Source organism: Salvelinus fontinalis, chromosome 11 (genome assembly GCF_029448725.1).
Source record: "Salvelinus fontinalis isolate EN_2023a chromosome 11, ASM2944872v1, whole genome shotgun sequence".
Classification (NCBI taxonomy): Eukaryota; Metazoa; Chordata; class Actinopteri; order Salmoniformes; family Salmonidae; genus Salvelinus; species Salvelinus fontinalis.
Window position 1 is genome coordinate 2,018,662 of NC_074675.1, and position 23,977 is coordinate 2,042,638.

The 23,977-nt window shown below is 44.8% G+C and overlaps 1 protein-coding gene across 3 annotated transcripts in view; it reads left to right on the forward strand.

Annotated features, from left to right (window-relative positions):
• Positions 1-23,977, forward strand: part of cwf19l1 (CWF19 like cell cycle control factor 1) — a 48,051-nt gene that overhangs the window by 23,052 nt on the left and 1,022 nt on the right. For 2 of the 3 annotated variants that reach the window (XM_055937176.1, XM_055937175.1), the window contains one exon: positions 23,617-23,972. In XM_055937176.1, coding sequence (XP_055793151.1) covers positions 23,617-23,761 — 145 coding nt within the window. In that variant the 3' untranslated portion in view covers positions 23,762-23,972. Of the gene's footprint in view, positions 1-23,616; positions 23,973-23,977 lie in introns of those variants that run through there. The other variant, XM_055937174.1, reaches the window with a different exon arrangement.

The window sequence follows — 23,977 nt, forward strand, 5'->3', positions numbered from 1 at the left end:
AGATTAGAGCCATAAGGGAGACTAGACATCTACCACACCACTACCACTATCAGATTAGAGCCATAAAGGAGACTAGGCATCTCCCACCCCACTACCACTATCAGATTAGAGCCATAAGGGAGACTAGACATCTACCACACCACTACCACTATCATATTAGAGCCATAAAGGAGACTAGGCATCTACCACACCACTACCACAATCAGATTAGGGCCATAAAGGAGACTAGGCATCTACCACAATCAGATTAGGGCCATAAAGGAGACTAGGCATCTACCACCCCACTACCACTATCAGATTAGAGCCATAAGGGAGACAAGGCATCTACCACACCACTACCAATATCAGATTAGAGCCATAAAGGAGACTAGGCATCTACCACCCCACTACCACTATCGGATTAGAGCCATAAGGGAGACAAGGCATCTACCACACCACTACCACTATCGGATTAGAGCCATAAGGGAGACTAGGCATCTACCACCCCACTACCACTATCAGATTAGAGCCATAAGGGAGACAAGGCATCTACCACACCACTACCACTATCGGATTAGAGCCATAAGGGAGACTAGGCATCTACCCATATCAGATTAGGGCCATAAGGGAGACTAGGCATCTACCACACCACTACCACTATCAGATTAGAGCCATAAGGGAGACTAGACATCTACCTCACCACTACCAATATCAGATTAGGGCCATAAAGGAGACAAGGCATCTACCACAATCAGATTAGGGCCATAAAGGAGACTAGGCATCTACCACAATCAGATTAGGGCCATAAGGGAGACTAGGCATCTACCACACCACTACCACTATCAGATTAGGGCCATAAGGGAGACTAGGCATCTACCACAATCAGATTAGGGCCATAAAGGAGACTAGGCATCTACCACACCACTACCACTATCAGATTAGGGCCATAAGGGAGACTAGGCATCTACCACACCACTACCACTATCAGATTAGAGCCATAAGGGAGACTAGACATCTACCACTTTCAAATTAGGGCCATGAAGGAGACTAGGCATCTACCACAATCAGATTAGGGCCATAAAGGAGACTAGGCATCTACCACAATCAGATTAGGGCCATAAAGGAGACTAGGCATCTACCACAATCAGATCAGGGCCATAAAGGAGACTAGGCATCTACCACAATCAGATTAGGGCCATAAGGGAGACAAGGCATCTACCACACCACTACCACTATCAGATTAGAGCCATAAGGGAGACTAGACATCTACCACACCACTACCAATATCAGATTAGAGCCATAAGGGAGACTAGGCATCTACCCATATCAGATTAGGGCCATAAGGGAGACTAGGCATCTACCACTATCAGATTAGAGCCATAAAGGAGACTAGACATCTACCACAATCAGATTAGGGCCATAAAGGAGACTAGACATCTACCACCCCACTACTACTATCAGATTAGAGCCATAAAGGAGACTAGACATCTACCACCCCACTACCACTATCAGATTAGAGCCATAAGGGAGACTAGACATCTACCACCCCACTACCACTATCAGATTAGAGCCATAAGGGAGACTAGACATCTACCACTATCAGATTAGGGCCATAAGGGAGACTAGGCATCTACCACCCCACTACCACTATCAGATTAGGGCCATAAGGGAGACTAGGCATCTACCACCCCACTACCACTATCAGATTAGGGCCATAAGGGAGACTAGACATCTACCACCCCACTACCACTATCAGATTAGGGCCATAAGGGAGACTAAACATCTACCACACCACTACCACTATCAGATTAGGGCCATAAGGGAGACTAGGCATCTACCACCCCACTACCACTATCAGATTAGGGCCATAAGGGAGACTAGACATCTACCACACCACTACCACAATCAGATTAGGGCCATAAGGGAGACTAGGCATCTACCACACCACTACCACTATCAGATTAGGGCCATAAGGGAGACTAGACATCTACCACACCACTACCACTATCAGATTAGGGCCATAAAGGAGACTAGGCATCTACCACAATCAGATCAGGGCCATAAAGGAGACTAGGCATCTACCACAATCAGATTAGGGCCATAAGGGAGACAAGGCATCTACCACACCACTATCAGATTAGAGCCATAAGGGAGACTAGACATCTACCACACCACTACCACTATCAGATTAGGGCCATACGGGAGACTAGGCATCTACCACAATCAGATTAGGGCCATATAGGAGACAAGGCATCTACCACACCACTACCAATATCAGATTAGAGCCATGAGGGAGACTAGGCATCTACCACAATCAGATTAGGGCCATACGGGAGACTAGACATCTACCACACCAATATCAGATTAGGGCCATAAGGGAGACTAGATATCTACCACAATCAGATTAGGGCCATAAAGGAGACTAGGGATCTACCACAATCAGATTAGGGCCATAAAGGAGACAAGGCATCTACCACACCTCTACCACTATCGGATTAGAGCCATAAGGGAGACTAGGCATCTACCCATATCAGATTAGGGCCATAAGGGAGACTGGGCATCTACCACACCACTACCACTATCAGATTAGGGCCATAAAGGAGACTAGGCATCTACCACACCACTACCACTATCAGATTAGGGCCATAAGGGAGACTAGGCATCTACCACAATCAGATTAGGGCCATACGGGAGACTAGGCATCTACCACACCACTACCAATATCAGATTAGAGCCATAAGGGAGACTAGACATCTACCAAAATCAGATTAGGGCCATAAGGGAGACTAGACATCTACCACAATCAGATTAGAGCCATAAAGGAGACTAGACATCTACCTCACCACTACCACTATCAGATTAGAGCCATAAAGGAGACAAGGCATCTACCACACCACTACCACTATCAGATTAGAGCCATAAGGGAGACTAGACATCTACCAAAATCAGATTAGGGCCATAAGGGAGACTAGGCATCTACCACAATCAGATTAGAGCCATAAAGGAGACTAGACATCTACCTCACCACTACCACTATCAGATTAGAGCCATAAAGGAGACAAGGCATCTACCACACCACTACCACTATCAGATTAGAGCCATAAGGGAGACTAGACATCTACCACAATCAGATTAGGGCCATAAAGGAGACTAGGCATCTACCACAATCAGATTAGAGCCATAAGGGAGACAAGGCATCTACCACAATCAGATTAGGGCCATAAAGGAGACTAGACATCTACCACACCACTACCACAATCAGATTAGGGCCATAAGGGAGACAAGGCATCTACCACAATCAGATTAGGGCCATAAAGGAGACTAGACATCTACCACACCACTACCACTATCAGATTAGAGCCATAAGGGAGACTAGACATCTACCACCCCACTACCACAATCAGATTAGAGCCATAAAGGAGACTAGACATCTACCTCACCACTACCACTATCAGATTAGAGCCATAAAGGAGACAAGGCATCTACCACACCACTACCACTATCAGATTAGAGCCATAAGGGAGACTAGACATCTACCACTATCAGATTAGAGCCATAAAGGAGACAAGGCATCTACCACCCCACTATCAGATTAGAGCCATAAGGGAGACTAGACATCTACCACTATCAGATTAGGGCCATAAGGGAGACTAGACATCTACCACTATCAGATTAGAGCCATAAGGGAGACTAGACATCTACCACAATCAGATCAGGGCCATAAGGGAGACTAGACATCTACCACACCACTACCAATATCAGATTAGAGCCATAAGGGAGACTAGACATCTACCACTATCAGATTAGGGCCATAAAGGAGACTAGACATCTACCTCACCACTACCAATATCAGATTAGAGCCATAACGGAGACTAGGCATCTACCACAATCAGATTAGAGCCATAAGGGAGACTAGACATCTACCACACCACTACCACTATCAGATTAGAGCCATAAGGGAGACTAGACATCTACCACTATCAGATTAGAGCCATAAGGGAGACTAGACATCTACCTCACCACTACCAATATCAGATTAGAGCCATAAGGGAGACTAGGCATCTACCACAATCAGATTAGAGCCATGAGGGAGACTAGACATCTACCACACCACTACCACTATCAGATTAGGGCCATAAGGGAGACTAGACATCTACCACTATCAGATTAGGGCCATAAAGGAAACTAGGCATCTACCACAATCAGATCAGGGCCATAAAGGAGACTAGGCATCTACCACAATCAGATTAGAGCCATAAGGGAGACTAGACATCTACCACACCACTACCACAATCAATTTAGGGCCATAAGGGAGACAAGGCATCTACCACACCACTACCAATATCAGATTAGAGCCATAAGGGAGACTATGCATCTACCACAATCAGATTAGGGCCATAAAGGAGACAAGGCATCTACCACACCACTACCACTATCAGATTAGAGCCATAAGGGACACTAGACATCTACCACTTTCAAATTAGAGCCATAAGGGAGACTAGTTATCTACCACAATCAGATCAGGGCCATAAAGGAGACTAGGCATCTACCACAATCAGATTAGGGCCATAAGGGAGACAAGGCATCTACCACAATCAGATTAGGGCCATGAAGGAGACTAGGCATCTACCACAATCAGATTAGGGCCATAAAGGAGACTAGGCATCTACCACAATCAGATTAGGGCCATAAAGGAGACTAGGCATCTACCACCCCACTACCACTATCAGATTAGAGCCATAAGGGAGACAAGGCATCTACCACACCACTACCACTATCGGATTAGAGCCATAAGGGAGACTAGGCATCTACCCATATCAGATTAGGGCCATAAGGGAGACTAGGCATCTACCACACCACTACCACTATCAGATTAGAGCCATAAGGGAGACTAGACATCTACCTCACCACTACCAATATCAGATTAGAGCCATAAGGGAGACTAGGCATCTACCACAATCAGATTAGGGCCATAAAGGAGACAAGGCATCTACCACACCACTACCAATATCAGATTAGAGCCATAAGGGAGACTAGGCATCTACCACAATCAGATTAGAGCCATGAGGGAGACTAGACATCTACCACACCACTACCACTATCAGATTAGGGCCATAAGGGAGACTAGACATCTACCACTATCAGATTAGGGCCATAAAGGAAACTAGGCATCTACCACAATCAGATCAGGGCCATAAAGGAGACTAGGCATCTACCACAATCAGATTAGAGCCATAAGGGAGACTAGACATCTACCACACCACTACCACAATCAATTTAGGGCCATAAGGGAGACAAGGCATCTACCACACCACTACCAATATCAGATTAGAGCCATAAGGGAGACTATGCATCTACCACAATCAGATTAGGGCCATAAAGGAGACAAGGCATCTACCACACCACTACCACTATCAGATTAGAGCCATAAGGGAGACTAGACATCTACCACTTTCAAATTAGAGCCATAAGGGAGACTAGTTATCTACCACAATCAGATCAGGGCCATAAAGGAGACTAGGCATCTACCACAATCAGATTAGGGCCATAAGGGAGACAAGGCATCTACCACAATCAGATTAGGGCCATGAAGGAGACTAGGCATCTACCACAATCAGATTAGGGCCATAAAGGAGACTAGGCATCTACCACTATCAGATTAGAGCCATAAGGGAGACTAGACATCTACCACACCACTACCAATATCAGATTAGAGCCATAAGGGAGACTAGGCATCTACCCATATCAGATTAGGGCCATAAGGGAGACTAGGCATCTACCACTATCAGATTAGAGCCATAAAGGAGACTAGACATCTACCACAATCAGATTAGGGCCATAAAGGAGACTAGACATCTACCACCCCACTACTACTATCAGATTAGAGCCATAAAGGAGACTAGACATCTACCACCCCACTACCACTATCAGATTAGAGCCATAAGGGAGACTAGACATCTACCACCCCACTACCACTATCAGATTAGAGCCATAAGGGAGACTAGACATCTACCACTATCAGATTAGGGCCATAAGGGAGACTAGGCATCTACCACCCCACTACCACTATCAGATTAGGGCCATAAGGGAGACTAGGCATCTACCACCCCACTACCACTATCAGATTAGGGCCATGAGGGAGACTAGACATCTACCACCCCACTACCACTATCAGATTAGGGCCATAAGGGAGACTAAACATCTACCACACCACTACCACTATCAGATTAGGGCCATAAGGGAGACTAGGCATCTACCACCCCACTACCACTATCAGATTAGGGCCATAAGGGAGACTAGACATCTACCACACCACTACCACAATCAGATTAGGGCCATAAGGGAGACTAGGCATCTACCACACCACTACCACTATCAGATTAGGGCCATAAGGGAGACTAGACATCTACCACACCACTACCACTATCAGATTAGGGCCATAAAGGAGACTAGGCATCTACCACAATCAGATCAGGGCCATAAAGGAGACTAGGCATCTACCACAATCAGATTAGGGCCATAAGGGAGACAAGGCATCTACCACACCACTATCAGATTAGAGCCATAAGGGAGACAAGACATCTACCACACCACTACCACTATCAGATTAGGGCCATAAGGGAGACTAGACATCTACCACACCACTACCACTATCAGATTAGGGCCATAAAGGAGACTAGACATCTACCACTATCAGATTAGGGCCATACGGGAGACTAGGCATCTACCACAATCAGATTAGGGCCATATAGGAGACAAGGCATCTACCACACCACTACCAATATCAGATTAGAGCCATGAGGGAGACTAGGCATCTACCACAATCAGATTAGGGCCATACGGGAGACTAGACATCTACCACACCAATATCAGATTAGGGCCATAAGGGAGACTAGATATCTACCACAATCAGATTAGGGCCATAAAGGAGACTAGGGATCTACCACAATCAGATTAGGGCCATAAAGGAGACAAGGCATCTACCACACCTCTACCACTATCGGATTAGAGCCATAAGGGAGACTAGGCATCTACCCATATCAGATTAGGGCCATAAGGGAGACTGGGCATCTACCACACCACTACCACTATCAGATTAGGGCCATAAAGGAGACTAGGCATCTACCACACCACTACCACTATCAGATTAGGGCCATAAGGGAGACTAGGCATCTACCACAATCAGATTAGGGCCATACGGGAGACTAGGCATCTACCACACCACTACCAATATCAGATTAGAGCCATAAGGGAGACTAGACATCTACCAAAATCAGATTAGGGCCATAAGGGAGACTAGACATCTACCACAATCAGATTAGAGCCATAAAGGAGACTAGACATCTACCTCACCACTACCACTATCAGATTAGAGCCATAAAGGAGACAAGGCATCTACCACACCACTACCACTATCAGATTAGAGCCATAAGGGAGACTAGACATCTACCAAAATCAGATTAGGGCCATAAGGGAGACTAGGCATCTACCACAATCAGATTAGAGCCATAAAGGAGACTAGACATCTACCTCACCACTACCACTATCAGATTAGAGCCATAAAGGAGACAAGGCATCTACCACACCACTACCACTATCAGATTAGAGCCATAAGGGAGACTAGACATCTACCACAATCAGATTAGGGCCATAAAGGAGACTAGGCATCTACCACAATCAGATTAGAGCCATAAGGGAGACAAGGCATCTACCACAATCAGATTAGGGCCATAAAGGAGACTAGACATCTACCACACCACTACCACAATCAGATTAGGGCCATAAGGGAGACAAGGCATCTACCACAATCAGATTAGGGCCATAAAGGAGACTAGACATCTACCACACCACTACCACTATCAGATTAGAGCCATAAGGGAGACTAGACATCTACCACCCCACTACCACAATCAGATTAGAGCCATAAAGGAGACTAGACATCTACCTCACCACTACCACTATCAGATTAGAGCCATAAAGGAGACAAGGCATCTACCACACCACTACCACTATCAGATTAGAGCCATAAGGGAGACTAGACATCTACCACTATCAGATTAGAGCCATAAAGGAGACAAGGCATCTACCACCCCACTATCAGATTAGAGCCATAAGGGAGACTAGACATCTACCACTATCAGATTAGGGCCATAAGGGAGACTAGACATCTACCACTATCAGATTAGAGCCATAAGGGAGACTAGACATCTACCACAATCAGATCAGGGCCATAAGGGAGACTAGACATCTACCACACCACTACCAATATCAGATTAGAGCCATAAGGGAGACTAGACATCTACCACTATCAGATTAGGGCCATAAAGGAGACTAGACATCTACCTCACCACTACCAATATCAGATTAGAGCCATAAGGGAGACTAGGCATCTACCACAATCAGATTAGAGCCATAAGGGAGACTAGACATCTACCACACCACTACCACTATCAGATTAGAGCCATAAGGGAGACTAGACATCTACCACTATCAGATTAGAGCCATAAGGGAGACTAGACATCTACCTCACCACTACCAATATCAGATTAGAGCCATAAGGGAGACTAGGCATCTACCACAATCAGATTAGAGCCATGAGGGAGACTAGACATCTACCACACCACTACCACTATCAGATTAGGGCCATAAGGGAGACTAGACATCTACCACTATCAGATTAGGGCCATAAAGGAAACTAGGCATCTACCACAATCAGATCAGGGCCATAAAGGAGACTAGGCATCTACCACAATCAGATTAGAGCCATAAGGGAGACTAGACATCTACCACACCACTACCACAATCAATTTAGGGCCATAAGGGAGACAAGGCATCTACCACACCACTACCAATATCAGATTAGAGCCATAAGGGAGACTATGCATCTACCACAATCAGATTAGGGCCATAAAGGAGACAAGGCATCTACCACACCACTACCACTATCAGATTAGAGCCATAAGGGAGACTAGACATCTACCACTTTCAAATTAGAGCCATAAGGGAGACTAGTTATCTACCACAATCAGATCAGGGCCATAAAGGAGACTAGGCATCTACCACAATCAGATTAGGGCCATAAGGGAGACAAGGCATCTACCACAATCAGATTAGGGCCATGAAGGAGACTAGGCATCTACCACAATCAGATTAGGGCCATAAAGGAGACTAGGCATCTACCACAATCAGATTAGGGCCATAAAGGAGACTAGGCATCTACCACCCCACTACCACTATCAGATTAGAGCCATAAGGGAGACAAGGCATCTACCACACCACTACCACTATCGGATTAGAGCCATAAGGGAGACTAGGCATCTACCCATATCAGATTAGGGCCATAAGGGAGACTAGGCATCTACCACACCACTACCACTATCAGATTAGAGCCATAAGGGAGACTAGACATCTACCTCACCACTACCAATATCAGATTAGAGCCATAAGGGAGACTAGGCATCTACCACAATCAGATTAGGGCCATAAAGGAGACAAGGCATCTACCACACCACTACCAATATCAGATTAGAGCCATAAGGGAGACTAGGCATCTACCACAATCAGATTAGAGCCATGAGGGAGACTAGACATCTACCACACCACTACCACTATCAGATTAGGGCCATAAGGGAGACTAGACATCTACCACTATCAGATTAGGGCCATAAAGGAAACTAGGCATCTACCACAATCAGATCAGGGCCATAAAGGAGACTAGGCATCTACCACAATCAGATTAGAGCCATAAGGGAGACTAGACATCTACCACACCACTACCACAATCAATTTAGGGCCATAAGGGAGACAAGGCATCTACCACACCACTACCAATATCAGATTAGAGCCATAAGGGAGACTATGCATCTACCACAATCAGATTAGGGCCATAAAGGAGACAAGGCATCTACCACACCACTACCACTATCAGATTAGAGCCATAAGGGAGACTAGACATCTACCACTTTCAAATTAGAGCCATAAGGGAGACTAGTTATCTACCACAATCAGATCAGGGCCATAAAGGAGACTAGGCATCTACCACAATCAGATTAGGGCCATAAGGGAGACAAGGCATCTACCACAATCAGATTAGGGCCATGAAGGAGACTAGGCATCTACCACAATCAGATTAGGGCCATAAAGGAGACTAGGCATCTACCACAATCAGATTAGGGCCATAAAGGAGACTAGGCATCTACCACCCCACTACCACTATCAGATTAGAGCCATAAGGGAGACAAGGCATCTACCACACCACTACCACTATCGGATTAGAGCCATAAGGGAGACTAGGCATCTACCCATATCAGATTAGGGCCATAAGGGAGACTAGGCATCTACCACACCACTACCACTATCAGATTAGAGCCATAAGGGAGACTAGACATCTACCTCACCACTACCAATATCAGATTAGAGCCATAAGGGAGACTAGGCATCTACCACAATCAGATTAGGGCCATAATGGAGACAAGGCATCTACCACACCACTACCAATATCAGATTAGGGCCATAAGGGAGACTAGACATCTACCACTATCAAATTAGGGCCATAAAGGAGACAAGGCATCTACCACACCACTACCACTATCAGATTAGAGCCATAAGGGAGACTAGACATCTACCACAATCAGATTAGAGCCATAAGGGAGACTAGGCATCTACCACCCCACTACCACTATCAGATTAGAGCCATAAGGGAGACTAGACATCTACCACTATCAGATTAGGGCCATAAGGGAGACTAGGCATCTACCACACCACTACCACTATCAGATTAGAGCCATAAGGGAGACTAGACATCTACCTCACCACTACCAATATCAGATTAGAGCCTTAAAGGAGACTAGGCATCTACCCATATCAGATTAGGGCCATAAGGGAGACTAGGCATCTACCACACCACTACCAATATCAGATTAGAGCCATAAGGGAGACTAGACATCTACCACAATCAGATTAGGGCCATAAAGGAGACTAGACATCTACCACAATCAGATTAGAGCCATAAAGGAGACTAGACATCTACCACAATCAGATTAGAGCCATAAGGGAGACTAGACATCTACCTCACCACTACCAATATCAGATTAGAGCCATAAGGGAGACTAGACATCTACCACAATCAGATTAGGGCCATAAAGGACACTAGACATCTACCACTATCAGATTAGGGCCATAAAGGAGACTAGACATCTACCACACCACTACCACTATCAGATTAGAGCCATAAGGGAGACTAGACATCTACCACAATCAGATTAGAGCCATAAGGGAGACTAGACATCTACCACAATCAGATTAGGGCCATAAAGGAGACTAGACATCTACCACACCACTACCACTATCAGATTAGAGCCATAAGGGAGACTAGACATCTACCACAATCAGATTAGGGCCATAAGGGAGACTAGACATCTACCACTATCAGATTAGGGCCATAAAGGAGACTAGACATCTACCACACCACTACCACTATCAGATTAGAGCCATAAGGGAGACTAGACATCTACCACAATCAGATTAGAGCCATAAGGGAGACTAGACATCTACCACAATCAGATTAGGGCCATAAAGGAGACTAGACATCTACCACACCACTACCACTATCAGATTAGAGCCATAAGGGAGACTAGACATCTACCACAATCAGATTAGGGCCATAAGGGAGACTAGGCATCTACCACCCCACTACCACTATCAGATTAGGGCCATAAGGGAGACTAGGCATCTACCACACCACTACCACTATCAGATTAGGGCCATAAGGGAGACTAGGCATCTACCACCCCACTACCACTATCAGATTAGAGCCATAAGGAGACTAGACATCTACCACCCCACTACCACTATCAGATTAGAGCCATAAAGGAGACTAGGCATCTACCACTATCAGATTAGAGCCATAAGGGAGACTAGACATCTACCACACCACTACCACTATCAGATTAGGGCCATAAGGGAGACTAGACATCTACCACTATCAGATTAGGGCCATAAAGGAAACTAGGCATCTACCACAATCAGATCAGGGCCATAAAGGAGACTAGGCATCTACCACAATCAGATTAGGGCCATAAAGGAGACTAGACATCTACCACACCACTACCACTATCAGATTAGAGCCATAAGGGAGACTAGACATCTACCACAATCAGATTAGGGCCATAAAGGAGACTAGACATCTACCACACCACTACCACTATCAGATTAGAGCCATAAAGGCACTAGGCATCTGCCACCCCACTACCACTATCAGATTAGAGCCATAAGGGAGACTAAACATCTACCACAATCAGATTAGGGCCATAAAGGAGACTAGACATCTACCACACCACTACCACTATCAGATTAGAGCCATAAGGGAGACTAGACATCTATCACCCCACTACCACTATCAGATTAGAGCCATAACGGAGACTAGACATCTACCACTTTCAAATTAGAGCCATAAGGGAGACTAGACATCTATCACCCCACTACCACAATCAGATTAGAGCCATAAAGGAGACTAGACATCTACCACACCAATATCAGATTAGGGCCATAAAGGAGACTAGATATCTACCACACCAATATCATATTAGAGCCATAAGGGAGACTAGATATCTACCACACCACTACCAATATCATATTAGAGCCATAAGGGAGACTAGACATCTACCACACCACTACCACTATCAGATTAGAGCCATAACGGAGACTAGACATCTACCACTATCAGATTAGGGCCATATGGGAGACTAGACATCTACCACACCACTACCACTATCAGATTAGAGCCATAAGGGAGACTAGACATCTACCACCCCACTACCACAATCAGATTAGAGCCATAAAGGAGACTAGACATCTACCTCACCACTACCACTATCAGATTAGAGCCATAAAGGAGACTAGACATCTACCTCACCACTACCACTATCAGATTAGAGCCATAAACGAGACAAGGCATCTACCACACCACTACCACTATCAGATTAGAGCCATAATGGAGACTAGACATCTACCACTATCAGATTAGGGCCATAAAGGAGACTAGACATCTACCACACCACTACCACTATCAGATTAGAGCCATAAAGGAGACTAGACATCTACCACAATCAGATTAGGGCCATAAAGGAGACTAGACATCTACCACACCACTACCACTATCAGATTAGAGCCATAAGGGAGACTAGACATCTACCACTTTCAAATTAGAGCCATAAAGGAGACTAGACATCTACCACACCTCTACCACTATCAGATTAGAGCCATAAGGGAGACTAGACATCTACCACAATCAGATTAGAGCCATAAAGGAGACTAGACATCTACCACACCAATATCAGATTAGGGCCATAAAGGAGACTAGATATCTACCACACCAATATCATATTAGAGCCATAAGGGAGACTAGATATCTACCACTATCAGATTAGAGCCATAAGGGAGACTAGATATCTACCACTATCAGATTAGAGCCATAAGGGAGACTAGACATCTACCACTTTCAAATTAGGGCCATAAAGGAGACTAGACATCTACCACACCACTACCAATATCATATTAGAGCCATAAGGGAGACTAGGCATCTACCCATATCAAATTAGGGCCATAAGGGAGACTAGGCATCTACCACACCACTACCACTATCAGATTAGAGCCATAAGGGAGACTAGACATCTACCTCACCTCTACCAATATCAGATTAGAGCCATAAGGGAGACTAGGCATCTACCACAATCAGATTAGGGCCATAAAGGAGACAAGGCATCTACCACACCACTACCAATATCAGATTAGGGCCATAAGGGAGACTAGACATCTACCACTATCAAATTAGAGCCATAAGGGAGACTAGACATCTACCACAATCAGATTAGAGCCATAAAGGAGACTAGACATCTACCACACCAATATCAGATTAGGGCCATAAAGGAGACTAGATATCTACCACACCAATATCATATTAGAGCCATAAGGGAGACTAGATATCTACCACTATCAGATTAGAGCCATAAGGGAGACTAGATATCTACCACTATCAGATTAGAGCCATAAGGGAGACTAGACATCTACCACTTTCAAATTAGGGCCATAAAGGAGACTAGACATCTACCACACCACTACCACTATCAGATTAGAGCCATAAGGGAGACTACACATCTACCACACCACTACCACTATCAGATTAGAGCCATAAAGGAGACTATACATCTACCACACCAATATCAGATTAGGGCCATAAAGGAGACTAGATATCTACCACACCAATATCATATTAGAGCCATAAGGGAGACTAGATATCTACCACTATCAGATTAGAGCCATAAAGGAGACTAGATATCTACCACACCAATATCATATTAGAGCCATAAGGGAGACTAGATATCTACCACACCACTACCAATATCATTTTAGAGCCATAAGGGAGACTAGGCATCTACCCATATCAGATTAGGGCCATAAGGGAGACTAGGCATCTACCACACCACTACCACTATCAGATTAGAGCCATAAGGGAGACTAGACATCTACCTCACCACTACCAATATCAGATTAGAGCCATAAGGGAGACTAGGCATCTACCACAATCAGATTAGGGCCATAAAGGAGACAAGGCATCTACCACACCACTACCAATATCAGATTAGGGCCATAAGGGAGACTAGACATCTACCACTATCAAATTAGAGCCATAAGGGAGACTAGACATCTACCACAATCAGATTAGAGCCATAAAGGAGACTAGACATCTACCACACCAATATCAGATTAGGGCCATAAAGGAGACTAGATATCTACCACACCAATATCATATTAGAGCCATAAGGGAGACTAGATATCTACCACTATCAGATTAGAGCCATAAAGGAGACTAGATATCTACCACACCAATATCATATTAGAGCCATAAGGGAGACTAGATATCTACCACACCACTACCAATATCATATTAGAGCCATAAGGGAGACTAGACATCTACCACACCACTACCACTATCAGATTAGAGCCATAACGGAGACTAGACATCTACCACTATCAGATTAGGGCCATATGGGAGACTAGACATCTACCACACCACTACCACTATCAGATTAGAGCCATAAGGGAGACTAGACATCTACCACCCCACTACCACAATCAGATTAGAGCCATAAAGGAGACTAGACATCTACCTCACCACTACCACTATCAGATTAGAGCCATAAAGGAGACTAGACATCTACCTCACCACTACCACTATCAGATTAGAGCCATAAAGGAGACAAGGCATCTACCACACCACTACCACTATCAGATTAGAGCCATAATGGAGACTAGACATCTACCACTATCAGATTAGGGCCATAAAGGAGACTAGGCATCTACCACACCACTACCACAATCAGATTAGAGCCATAAGGGAGACTAGACATCTACCACACCACTACCACTATCAGATTAGGGCCATAAGGGAGACTAGACATCTACCACTATCAGATTAGAGCCATAAGGGAGACTAGACATCTACCACACCACTACCACTATCAGATTAGGGCCATAAGGGAGACTAGACATCTACCACTATCAGATTAGGGCCATAAAGGAAACTAGGCATCTACCACAATCAGATTAGGGCCATAAAGGAGACTAGACATCTACCACACCACTACCACTATCAGATTAGAGCCATAAAGGAGACAAGACATCTACCACAATCAGATTAGGGCCATAAAGGAGACTAGACATCTACCACACCACTACCACTATCAGATTAGAGCCATAAGGGAGACTAGACATCTACCACTTTCAAATTAGAGCCATAAAGGAGACTAGACATCTACCACACCACTACCACTATCAGATTAGAGCCATAAGGGAGACTAGACATCTACCACAATCAGATTAGAGCCATAAAGGAGACTAGACATCTACCACACCAATATCAGATTAGGGCCATAAAGGAGACTAGATATCTACCACACCAATATCATATTAGAGCCATAAGGGAGACTAGATATCTACCACTATCAGATTAGAGCCATAAGGGAGACTAGATATCTACCACTATCAGATTAGAGCCATAAGGGAGACTAGACATCTACCACTTTCAAATTAGGGCCATAAAGGAGACTAGACATCTACCACACCACTACCACTATCAGATTAGAGCCATAAGGGAGACTAGACATCTACCACAATCAGATTAGAGCCATAAAGGAGACTATACATCTACCACACCAATATCAGATTAGGGCCATAAAGGAGACTAGATATCTACCACACCAATATCATATTAGAGCCATAAGGGAGACTAGATATCTACCACTATCAAATTAGAGCCATAAAGGAGACTAGATATCTACCACACCAATATCATATTAGAGCCATAAGGGAGACTAGATATCTACCACACCACTACCAATATCATATTAGAGCCATAAGGGAGACTAGACATCTACCACACCACTACCACTATCAGATTAGAGCCATAACGGAGACTAGACATCTACCACTATCAGATTAGGGCCATAAGGGAGACTAGACATCTACCACACCACTACCACTATCAGATTAGAGCCATAACGGAGACTAGACATCTACCACCCCACTACCACTATCAGATTAGAGCCATAACGGAGACTAGACATCTACCACTATCAGATTAGGGCCATACGGGAGACTAGGCATCTACCACACCACTACCACTATCAGATTAGGGCCATAAAGGAGACTAGGCATCTACCACACCACTACCAATATCAGATTAGAGCCATAAGGGAGACTAGGCATCTACCACTTTCAGATTAGTTGCCCTAGTATCTTCAACATTTGGTTCAGGGACTGATGCCCTAGTATCTTCAACATTTGATTCAGGGACTGATGCCCTAGTATCTTCAACATTTGATTCAAGGACTGATGCCCTAGTATCTTCAACATTTGATTCAGGGACTGGTACCCTAGTATCTTCAACATTTGATTCAGGGACTGATGCCCTAGTATCTTCAACATTTGGTTCAGGGACTGATGCCCTAGTATCTTCAACATTTGATTCAGGGACTGATGCCCTAGTATCTTCAACATTTGATTCAGGGACTGATGCCCTAGTATCTACAACATTTGATTCAGGGACTGATGCCCTAGTATCTTCAACATTTGGTTCAGGGACTGATGCCCTAGTATCTTCAACATTTGATTCAGGGACTGATGCCCTAGTATCTTCAACATTTGGTTCAGGGACTGATGCCCTAGTATCTTCAACATTTGATTCAGGGACTGATGCCCTAGTATATTCAACATTTGGTTCAGGGACTGATGCCCTAGTATCTTCAACATTTGGTTCAGGGACTGATGCCCTAGTATCTTCAACATTTGGTTCAGGGACTGATGCCCTAGTATCTTCAACATTTGATTCAGGGACTGATGCCCTAGTATCTTCAACATTTGATTCAGGGACTGATGCCCTAGTATCTTCAACATTTGGTTCAGGGACTGATGCCCTATTATCTTAGACATTTGGTTCAGGGACTGATGCCCTAGTATCTTCAACATTTGGTTCAGGGACTGATGCCCTAGTATCTTCAACATTTGGTTCAGGGACTGATGCCCTAGTATATTAAACATTTGGTTCAGGGACTGATGCCCTAGTATCTTCAACATTTGGTTCAGGGACTGATGCCCTAGTATCTTAGACATTTGGTTCAGGGACTGATGTCCTAGTATCTTCAACATTTGGTTCAGGGACTGATGCCCTAGTATCTTCAACATTTGGTTCAGGGACTGATGCCCTAGTATCTTCAACATTTGGTTCAGGGACTGATGCCCTAGTATCTTCAACATTTAGTTCAGGGACTGATGCCCTAGTATCTACAACATTTGGTTCAGGGACTGATGCCCTAGTATCTACAACATTTGGTTCAGGGACTGATGCCTTAGTATCTACAACATTTGGTTCAGGGACTGATGCCCTAGTATCTACAACATTTGGTTCAGGGGCTGATGCCCTAGTATCTTAGACATTTGGTTCAGGGACTGATGCCCTAGTATCTTAGACATTTGGTTCAGGGACTGATGCCCTAGTATCTTCAACATTTGGTTCAGGGACTGATGCCCTAGTATCTTCAACATTTGGTTCAGGGACTGATGCCCTAGTATCTACAACATTTGGTTCAGGGACTGATGCCCTAGTATCTACAACATTTGGTTCAGGGACTGATGCCCTAGTATCTACAACATTTGGTTCAGGGGCTGATGCCCTAGTATCTTAGACATTTGGTTCAGGGACTGATGCCCTAGTATCTTAGACATTTGGTTCAGGGACTGATGCCCTAGTATCTTCAACATTTGGTTCAGGGGCTGATGCCCTAGTATCTTCAACATTTGGTTCAGGGACTGATGCCATAGTATCTACAACATTTGGTTCAGGGACTGATGCCCTAGTATCTTCAACATTTGGTTCAGGGACTGATGCCCTAGTATCTTCAACATTTGGTTCAGGGACTGATGCCCTAGTATCTACAACATTTGGTTCAGGGACTGATGCCCTAGTATCTTCAACATTTGGTTCAGGGGCTGATGCCCTAGTATCTTCAACATTTGGTTCAGGGACTGATGCCCTAGTATCTTCAACATTTGGTTCAGGGACTGATGCCCTAGTATCTTCAACATTTGATTCAGGGACTGATGCCCTAGTGTCTTCAACATTTGGTTCAGGGACTGATGCCCTAGTATCTTCAACATTTGGTTCAGGGACTGATGCCCTAGTATCTTCAACATGTGGTTCAGGGACTGATGCCCTAGTATCTTCAACATTTGGTTCAGGGACTGATGCCCCAGGTACTTCAACATTTGGTTCAGGGACTGATGCCCTAGTATCTTCAACATTTGGTTCAGGGGCTGATGCCCTAGTATCTTCAACATTTGGTTCAGGGACTGATGCCCTAGTATCTACAACATTTGGTTCAGGGACTGATGCCCTAGTATCTACAACATTTGGTTCAGGGGCTGATGCCCTAGTATCTTAGACATTTGGTTCAGGGACTGATGCCCTAGTATCTTCAACATTTGGTTCAGGGGCTGGTGCCCTAGTATCTTAGACATTTGGTTCAGGGACTGATGCCCTAGTATCTTCAACATTTGGTTCAGGGACTGATGCCCTAGTATCTTCAACATTTGATTCAGGGACTGATGCCCTAGTATCTTCAACATTTGATTCAAGGACTGATGCCCTAGTATCTTCAACATTTGATTCAGGGACTGGTGCCCTAGTATCTTCAACATTTGATTCAGGGACTGATGCCCTAGTATCTTCAACATTTGGTTCAGGGACTGATGCCCTAGTATCTTCAACATTTGATTCAGGGACTGATGCCATAGTATCTTCAACATTTGATTCAGGGACTGATGCCCTAGTATCTACAACATTTGATTCAGGGACTGATGCCCTAGTATCTTCAACATTTGGTTCCGGGACTGATGCCCTAGTATCTTCAACATTTGATTCAGGGACTGATGCCCTAGTATCTTCAACATTTGGTTCAGGGACTGATGCCCTAGTATCTTCAACATTTGATTCAGGGACTGATGCCCTAGTATATTCAACATTTGGTTCAGGGACTGATGCCCTAGTATTTTCAACATTTGGTTCAGGGACTGATGCCCTAGTATCTTCAACATTTGATTCAGGGACTGATGCCCTAGTATCTTCAACATTTGGTTCAGGGACTGATGCCCTAGTATCTTCAACATTTGATTCAGGGACTGATGCCCTAGTATCTTCAACATTTGGTTCAGGGACTGATGCCCTAGTATCTACAACATTTGGTTCAGGGACTGATGCCCTAGTATCTACAACATTTGGTTCAGGGGCTGATGCCCTAGTATCTTAGACATTTGGTTCAGGGACTGATGCCCTAGTATCTTAGACATTTGGTTCAGGGACTGATGCCCTAGTATCTTCAACATTTGGTTCAAGGACTGATGCCCTAGTATCTTCAACATTTGGTTCAGGGACTGATGCCCTAGTATCTACAACATTTGGTTCAGTGACTGATGCCCTAGTATCTTCAACATTTGGTTCAGGGACTGATGCCCTAGTATCTTCAACATTTGGTTCAGGGACTGATGCCCTAGTATCTACAACATTTGGTTCAGGGACTGATGCCCTAGTATCTTCAACATTTGGTTCAGGGGCTGATGCCCTAGTATCTTCAACATTTGGTTCAGGGACTGATGCCCTAGTATCTTCAACATTTGGTTCAGGGACTGATGCCCTAGTATCTTCAACATTTGATTCAGGGACTGATGCCCTAGTGTCTTCAACATTTGGTTCAGGGACTGATGCCCTAGTATCTTCAACATTTGGTTCAGGGACTGATGCCCTAGTATCTTCAACATGTGGTTCAGGGACTGATGCCCTAGTATCTTCAACATTTGGTTCAGGGACTGATGCCCCAGGTACTTCAACATTTGGTTCAGGGACTGATGCCCTAGTATCTTCAACATTTGGTTCAGGGGCTGATGCCCTAGTATCTTAGACATTTGGTTCAGGGACTGATGCCCTAGTATCTTCAACATTTGGTTCAGGGACTGATGCCCTAGTATCTTCAACATTTGGTTCAGGGACTGATGCCCTAGTATCTTCAACATTTGGTTCAGGGACTGATGCCCTAGTATCTTCAACATTTGGTTCAGGGGCTGATGCCCTAGTATCTTAGACATTTGGTTCAGGGACTGATGCCCTAGTATCTTCAACATTTGGTTCAGGGGCTGATGCCCTAGTATCTTCAACATTTGGTTCAGGGACTGATGCCCTAGTATCTTCAACATTTGGTTCAGGGACTGATGCCCTAGTATCTTCAACATTTGGTTCAGGGACTGATGCCCTAGTATCTTCAACATTTTGTTCAGGGGCTGATGCCCTAGTATCTTCAACATTTGGTTCAGGGGCTGATGCCCTAGTATCTTCAACATTTGATTCAGGGACTGATGCCCTAGTATCTTAGACATTTGATTCAGGGGCTGTTGCCCTAGTATCTTCAACATTTGGTTAAGGGACTGATGCCCTAGTATCATCAACATTTGATTCAGGGGCTGATGCTCTAGTATCTTAGACATTTGGTTCAGGGACTGATGCCCTAGTATCTTCAACATTTGATTCAGGGACTGATGCCCTAGTATCTTCAACATTTGGTTCAGGGACTGATGCCCTAGTATCTTCAACATGTGGTTCAGGGACTGATGCCCTAGTATCTTCAACATTTGATTCAGGGACTGATGCCCTAGTATCTTCAACATTTGGTTCAGGGACTGATGCCCTAGTATCTTAGACATTTGGTTCAGGGACTGATGCCCTAGTATCTTCAACATTTGGCTCAGGGACTGATGCCCTAGTATCCAACATTTGGTTCAGGGACTGATGCCCTAGTATCTTCAACATTTGGTTCAGGGACTGATGCCCTAGTATCTTCAACATTTGGTTCAGGGACTGATGCCCTAGTATCTTCAACATTTGATTCAGGGACTGATGCCCTAGTATCTTCAACATTTGGTTCAGGGACTGATGCCCTAGTATCTTCAACATTTGATTCAGGGACTGATGCCCTAGTATCTTAGACATTTGCTTCAGGGACTGATGCACTAGTATCTTCAACATTTGATTCAGGGACTGATGCCCTAGTATCTTCAACATTTGATTCAGGGACTGATGCCCTAGTATCTTCAACATTTGATTCAGGGACTGATGCCCTAGTATCTTCAACATTTGGTTCAGGGACTGATGCCCTAGTATCTTCAACATTTGATTCAGGGACTGATGCCCTAGTATCTTCAACATTTGATTCAGGGACTGATGCCCTAGTATCTACAACATTTGGTTCAGGGACTGATGCCCTAGTATCTACAACATTTGATTCAGGGACTGATGCCCTAGTATCTTCAACATTTGATTCAGGGACTGATGCCCTAGTATCTTCAACATTTGGTTCAGGGACTGATGCCCTAGTATCTTCAACATTTGGTTCAGGGACTGATGCCCTAGTATCTTCAACATTTGGTTCAGGGACTGATGCCCTAGTATCTTCAACATTTTGTTCAGGGACTGATGCCCTAGTATCTTCAACATTTGGTTCAGGGACTGATGCCCTAGTATCTACAACATTTGGTTCAGGGACTGATGCCCTAGTATCTTCAACATTTGATTCAGGGACTGATGCCCTAGTATCTTCAACATTTGGTTCAGGGACTGATGCCCTAGTATCTTCAACATTTGGTTCAGGGGCTGATGCCCTAGTATCTTCAACATTTGGTTCAGGGACTGATGCCCTAGTATCTTCAACATTTGATTCAGGGACTGATGCCCTAGTATCTTCAACATTTGGTTCAGGGACTGATGCCCTAGTATCTTCAACATTTGATTCAGGGACTGATGCCCTAGTATCTTCAACATTTGGTTCAGGGACTGATGCCCTAGTATCTTCAACATTTGGTTCAGGGGCTGATGCCCTAGTATCTTAGACATTTGGTTCAGGGACTGATGCCCTAGTATCTTCAACATTTGGTTCAGGGACTGATGCCCTAGTATCTACAACATTTGGTTCAGGGACTGATGCCCTAGTATCTTCAACATTTGGTTCAGGGACTGATGCCCTAGTATCTTCAACATTTGGTTCAGGGTCTGATGCCCTAGTATCTTCAACATTTGGTTCAGGGACTGATGCCCTAGTATCTTAGACATTTGGTTCAGGGACTGATGCACTAGTATGACGCATATGGTTGAATCATTCTAGCCCTACTGAAAACAGTTACTAACGTGTGTCTGTCTGTGTGTCTCTCTGTGTCTCTCTCTGTGTCTCTCTGTGTGTCTCTCTGTGTGTCTCTCTGTGTGTCTCTCTGTGTGTCTCTCTGTGTGTCTCTGTCTCACTCTGTGTGTCTCTCTCTGTGTCTCTCTGTGTCTCTCTGTGTCTCTCTGTGTCTCTCTCTGTGTGTCTCTCTGTGTGTCTCTCTGTGCGTCTCTCTGTGTGTCTCTCTGTCTCTCTGTGTCTCTGTGTCGCTCTCTGTGTCTCTCTCTGTGTCTCTCTGTGTGTATCTGTGTCTCTCTGTGTGTATCTGTGTCTCTCTGTGTGTCTCTGTCTCTCTCTGTGTGTCTCTCTGTGTCTCTCTGTGTGTCTCTGTGTCTCTCTGTGTCGCTCTCTGTGTCTCTCTGTGTCTTTCTGTGTGTATCTGTGTCTCTCTGTGTGTCTCTGTCTCTCTCTGTGTGTGTCTCTGTGTGTCTCTGTGTGTCTCTGTGTCTCTGTATGTCTCTGTGTGTCTCTCTCTGTGTCTCTCTGTGTGTCTCTCTGTGTGTCTCTCTGTGTGTCTCTCTGTGTGTCTCTCTGTGTGTCTCTCTCTGTGTCTCTCTCTGTGTCTCTCTGTGTGTCTCTGTGTGTCTCTCTGTGTGTCTCTGTGTCTCTCTGTGTGTCTCTGTGTTTCTCTCTGTGTGTCTCTGTGTGTCTCTGTGTCTCTCTCTCTGTGTCTCTGTGTGTCTCTCTGTGTCTCTCTGTGTCTCTCTCTGTGTGTCTCTCTGTGTCTCTCTGTGTGTCTCTGTGTGTCTCTCTCTGTGTCTGTGTGTCTCTGTGTCTCTCTCTGTGTCTGTCTGTGTGTCTCTCTCTGTGTCTCTGTGTGGTGCAGGGAGGTGTTGGCCAGCGAGGCGTTGCTGAACATCCCGGAGAGGGCAGACTGGCGAGAGTGTAAACAGACCCCAGAGGAGGAGGAGAGTCTGAGCAAACAACTACGAGACGAATTCCAACCATACGACTTCGCCCTGGAAGACTGAACACCTACACACCCTGTACAGTAGGGGTGTAATGGTATTCATACTGAACCTCACCCTGTACCGTACAGTAGGGGTGTAATGGTACCTGTATTCATACTGAACCTCACACTGTACCGTACAGTAGGGGTGTAATGGTAGTGAACCATTCGGTACGGGGACTTCTAGATTAACATGTCTGCAGTAAATCTGAGCTGAACAAACATTTCAGTCTTTTCC